At 45.4% G+C, this 6,000-nt stretch overlaps 1 protein-coding gene across 1 annotated transcript in view; it reads right to left on the bottom strand.

Annotated features, from left to right (window-relative positions):
- Nucleotides 1-1,533: 1,533 nt before the first annotated feature.
- The window catches only part of LOC124596334 (glucose dehydrogenase [FAD, quinone]-like), a 29,152-nt gene continuing 24,685 nt past the window's right edge, over nucleotides 1,534-6,000 (bottom strand). Inside the window, exon 4 of the mRNA XM_047135439.1 lies at nucleotides 1,534-2,735. Coding sequence (XP_046991395.1) covers nucleotides 1,534-2,735 — 1,202 coding nt within the window. The remainder of the gene's footprint in view (nucleotides 2,736-6,000) is intronic.

The raw sequence follows: 6,000 nt of genomic DNA, 5'->3' as shown, positions 1-6,000 counted from the left end.
GAGAATTAATATTAAGGCTTAACTTACCCTTTGCAACAACGTCAGAGACATCACAAGAGGGAACAGCGATTGTTTGCCGAGTAATAACTAGAAAGACGTAACGAGTACAAAGAACTGTGTACTGCTACGCAAAGCTCAAATGAAAATCTGGGGAAAGTTTCAAGTTTTAAGCCTTCGTGTAGTAAATAAAAACAATAGAGTTTAGTGATGATTGTCAGGAAGTGATCTTCTACATTTGAGGCTCTAGTATCCCATTAAAACACTTCATTGTTTAGATTGCTAATTTTGTTACGTAGACAACCAATATCGGCCACTTCAATAGTCGTCTTCAGATCCATGATCCCAGAACGTCGAACATATTAGTGGTTGTGTAGAGTACAGAGCACAGGATCCCATGTGTATGATGATCTCACGTTTTCTGAGACAGTAACCATAACGAACATAACAGCCAACACTGCATGACATGGGGACGAGTTGAAGCCATCCCGCTGATGGAAACTGGCCACCTAACTGCCCAAACAGGGATTATGCGCCGTTCTTCTGCACTACGATATAGTGCTCAGTACTCTATACAACGTTTAATATGTAGCAAGTTCTGGGATTATTCATCTGAAGAAGGCCAGTGAACTGGTTATCTATCTAACGAAACCTGCGGTCTAAGCAATAAAGTGTTCTAAAAGGATGCTATATTCTCAAATAGGTTTGCGATAGGACGATAACAGAAGTAAAGGCATGGAGACCCACAGAACCAGAGCTGTAAAAGTAGTGTAGAAGACCCTGATTCTGCTACAGCCATTACTTCTGTAATACGTTGTGTGTGCTTGCCTGTCCAGCTTCGTGACTTCTCTATTTTGGTGCATTAGTATCCTATTCTTTTTCTTATGCCGTTATCCTGCATAGTTGCAGGGTCGTCTTGGTTATGAACAGTGCTGGCATGGTTAAATTAAGGGTGGCCCGATGCCCACCCTCAGTGGGAGGGAAAATATGTACCACAACTGTCTCCATGCAGCGTGTCCATGTGTAACTGAGTGAAAGTTTTCTGAATGTTTGCGAATGATATAAGTGAAGTGGGACATGGAGACCAACCAGGTAATGACCTAGTGCAATGTGGTAAATCGTCTTAAATCAACATCCAGGCTGGCCATCACACTAAGCCTAGTCGTTAATCCCCGGGCGGATTCGATCCGGGGTCGCCGCTTCCACCCGACCCGGAAGCCGCTCTTCAACACACTTGTCTTTCCGGCCGGGTATTTTGGCATATCAATATAACCTGCAATCTCAGTATTACGCTGTTTTTATAGATATAGCGTACCATGCATTAGTAGTAATGAAATCGAGATGCGGAAAGTAGACCACTGAGACTGAACACCAAATTTCATATGAGTTGTGAGACTTTTACCTGATCTCCAAGTCTTTAATGGTATGAAGTGAATTTATCATTACAGGAATTGGTGATCGTATCAGTTGCTTTTGGTTCATGGTGATGCTTCGTAAGTCTGATTATCCACTCTATTCGTACATGACACGTCGGTGTCAAGAGATACATCTGCCACCACAGTCTTCAGTTATCATGCCGGCTGCTTTCTCTGCCACCATGATGGTAGGTGCGTTAGAATTTCCACTGACGTGCAGCGGAAAAACAGAGGAGTCGACTACGCGGAGGCCACTGATGCCCTTTACTCGCAAACGTGGGTCGACCACTGACTCCCTGTGTGTGCCCATCTGGCACGTTCCAACTGGGCGGGACCCTGAGGAAGTGAGATAGGGCAAGGTGCATCGCCAGTACTGCCTTGTGAGGCGCGGGTGCTGTAAGCATTGGCTAACGGGGATGTCGTGGACGGAGTTCACCCCAGGCACATGGTGGCCAATGTCGACCACTTGCTGGATACCATCCAGCAGAGTCTCCACATCATCGGGATGGGACAGGTAATTGGCAGATATCCGCGGAGGGTCTTTTGGATTTTTGCTGCGCAACTCCAACTTACCCCTGCTAAGTGGCCGAAGCAGTGTCACCACCGGCACTACAGCAGCTTGCGCTTGTCTCAGCACGTCCAGCCAACTCAGCAGTGTGTCTAATTTCAGACCTTGGAAGAATGACAGCATGGTGGCGCTCCTGAACGACAATTTGTGGGTAGTGCAGTAATGGCGTATTTGAACAGTAGGGGCTCCTTTCGTCTCACTGTTTGCTCTCGCAGCGAAACCTGTGTACCGTTCACACACCGGCCAAGCGAGATGTCCTGTCCTTTCTTTGAGGTATTCGTACACAGCGTCGATGTTTTCTGGTTCGCTGTACACATCTTTGTCCAACAAGTACGCAATACCAACATACATTAGATGGTCTTGTAAGTTTTCTCCCACGCTCAGGTTCTGAACAACAGGTATGTCAAATTGGTGTAGGTGTTCCGGTCTGCCGATGCCCGAGAGCATGAGTAACTTTGGCGAGCCTAAGGCTCCGGCGGAAATGATTAATTCTCGAGAAGCTCTTACTTGACGTGTTTGGCCTCTGAGTATGAACTCAGCTCCATAAGCACGTTTCGCCTTAGTATTTATTAGTACTCCAGTTACTAAGGCTTTCTGCACAACGTGCAAATTCTTCCTATGTTTGGCTGGTGCAAGAAAGGCTTTGGCCGTACTACAACGGGTTCCATTCCTTATGGTGTGCTGGACTAATCCGTAACCTATCATATCATTTCTGTTGAAGTCCGTGACTAAAGACTGGTTGAAATGAAGTGCTCCTGAAAAACAGAAAAAAATACCATAGAATAATTATATACACACAAGGAATAAAGCTAACATAAATCTGAGAAACATTCTGTACCATTGTAACAAGACTAATTTTTTACTAACATTCCTCCACCTTTTGTTTGTATATGGCGTGGGAAAATTATTTACTGCTCAGGACGAAAAGTTCTATTATTGTAGATCATTCCGGAATAATCGAGTACAGACCTTATCCTGCGCATTACAAGAAGTCACCCAGAAAATGTGATTTAGTGAAATAGTTTAATATTACATCGACATATTTGAATTACTGATGTTTACGGAAACAAAAAGTTACACGAAGCCTAAGAATCATTGAATTTCATGACTGTAATGGTACCTTAAACAAAACTAGCTTATCACTTCATTATGTAACAATGGTGTTCATAGAAAATTACAAACGATGTTATTACTTAGTCATAACGTTTATTCCCTTTTTAATTCGAAACTACTACTGTACACTTTATTAATAGGGAGTCGCTATTAGATATGACTAAGATTAGACTAAGGATTTTGTTGACGCCAATACATATTTTTTGTTATCTATAACTGTTACCAATCTTTGGCCTGATAGATGATTCGTTGGTCTGTGATGATACATGTTCCATTGCTTTTGATATTCTTTCATTATATGATATTTTGCATTATGTTGATAACATATACCTGTTTGTAACTTATATTTATAACACTACCTGTATGAGTCTCACTGAAGTCAGGTTTATCGTTCGAGTGCTGTTCATCGTGATATTTAGTTATTTCGAACGTATTATAACGCCCTACGCCATGTTAACAGCATTTTGATTTTTCGCTGTACAACTCTGTAAGTACTGCAGGTGATTCTCTCTTTGTACATACAATATCTAACCTGCCGGGGAAAAGAAAAATAGTTTACCCATGAAGACGACATCGATTCTGATCCGATGACGGCATATACCTCCTGGGGTAAAGTAGACGTTCTGATAATGTGTTGAACGTCGTCCGCCAACAGACAACGTTGTGGCGTAGCTACTAGAGCACCATCTGTGTCTACCCTTTAACAGGGAATGCTTACAGCCGGAAGGTCCAGTGTGGTGCCAAAGTGTGAAGCAAGCAGTAACCGTGCCAGGGAAATGCACTCGGGGTTCCTACTGCTAAATGAATCAGTTTGGAAGAGGTCAAATTGTGGCCCTCTCAGTGGCGTGATCGACTTTCTGGAGAATTGCCTTCCAAATTGGGAGTGCTGCGTCGGTTGTGCACTGATGCTGGTATCAGTGGTCACGTGAACATTCTCACACCCGTAGACGAGGTTCTGGACGTTCACGCAGCACAGATGCCCTCCAGAACCGTCGTATTGTAAGGACAGCAGTGGCAGACCGTACACCCACCACAACATAGATAAGTGGGCTCGTGAGCCCAGACATGTCAACATCAACTGTTGCGAACTGTTTACTAGCAATGTGACTATGGGCACCCACAAGTCTGGCCCGTCTCCCAGTCACGCCATAGCATCGACGTGGACGGCTCGATCCATCAGAGGATTACTTGGAAGAAGGAGTGGCGCGCCGTGGTCTTAGTCGATGAAAGCAGGTTCGGCCTGCACGCAAGTGATCGTCGTTCGCACGTATGAAGTAGACCTGGTATGTCTTCCCCAGACCTTATAGTCCGGGGTGCTTTAGCTACAACTCTCGTTCACCTTGGGTGTTTCTGGGGTGAACGCTAACCTGAGCTCAGCACCTTCAGAATGTTGTTGGACACTCTTCTATATAAATGTGATGTGTTAGTCCAACTGGACAACCCTCGCCCACACACTGTCCGTGAAACTCCACGTGCTCAGCAAGACGTGCAGCAACTTTCTCTGCTAGCACGTTCTTCGCACTTGTCTCCAGTCGAGCACGTGTGGGACGTGATGGGAAGAGAAGCAACTCGTCCGACTCATCAAACACCAACTGTACTAGAGCTACGCGAAATAGTCGAGCAGGCGTGGACTAACGTGTCCCAGGATGGTATTCGCCATCTGTACGATCGACTGGGTGCCAGAGTCAGCACCTGCATTGCCGCCCGTGGAGGCTACACCACGTACCAGTGTTGGTGTTTTAGCATGGGTCGATATCTGGTACCACAGAACAGCTTCTGCTCTTGCTCTATAGATGTAATCATTTCATGCACATCATATGAACTGTTGCAACAATAAATTCTGAGTGAAATGCAAACCTCTAAAAGGGTGCACAAATTTTTTTCCGGCAGGGTATATTATTATTTGACTGACTGTACTAGATATACACTACTGACCATTAAAATTGCTTCACCAAGAAGAAATGCAGATGATAAACGGGTATTCATTGGACAAATATATTATACTAGAACTGACATGTGATTGCGTTTTCACGCAATTTGGGTGCATAGATCCTGAGAAATCAGTACCCAGAACAAGCACCTCTGGCCATAATAACGGCCTTGATACGCCTGGGCATTGAGTCAAACAGAGCTCGGATGGCGTGTACAGTTACATCTGCCCATGCCGCTTCAACACGATACCACAGTTCATCAGTAGTTGTGACTGGCGTATTGTGACGCACCAACTGCTCGGCCACCATTGACCAGACGTTTTCAGTTGGTGAGAGATCTGGAGAATGTGCTGGCCAGGGCAGCAGTCGAACATTTTCTGTATCCAGAAAGGCCCGTACAGGACCTGTAACATGCGGTCGTGCATTATCCTGCTGAAATGTACGATTTTGCAGGGATCGAATGAAGGGTGGAGCCACGGGTCGTAACACATCTGAAATGTAACGACCACTATTCAAATTGCTGTCAATACGAACCGAGACGTGTAACCAATGGCACCCCATACCATCACGCTGGGTGATACGAAAGTAAGGCAATGACGAATACACGCTTCCAATGTGCGCTGATGTCGCCAAACACGGATTCAACCATCATGATGCTGTAAACAGAACCTGGATCCATCCGAAATAATGACGTTTTGCCATTCGTGCACCCAGGTTCCTCGTTGAGTACACCATCGCACGCGCTCCTGTGTGTGATGCATCGTCAAGGGTAACCGCAGCCATAGTCTCCGAGCTGATAGTCCATGCTACTGCAAACATCGTCGAACTGTTCGTGCAGATGCTTGTTGTCTTGCAAACGTCCACATCTGTTGACTCAGGGATCGAGACGTGGCTGCACGATCCGCTACAGCCATGAGGATAAGATGTGTGTCATCTCGACTGCTACTGATACGAGGCCGTTGGGATCCAGCACGGC

This window comes from Schistocerca americana, chromosome 1 (genome assembly GCF_021461395.2).
Source record: "Schistocerca americana isolate TAMUIC-IGC-003095 chromosome 1, iqSchAmer2.1, whole genome shotgun sequence".
Classification (NCBI taxonomy): Eukaryota; Metazoa; Arthropoda; class Insecta; order Orthoptera; family Acrididae; genus Schistocerca; species Schistocerca americana.
This window is presented reverse-complemented; position numbering and strand designations above follow the sequence as displayed.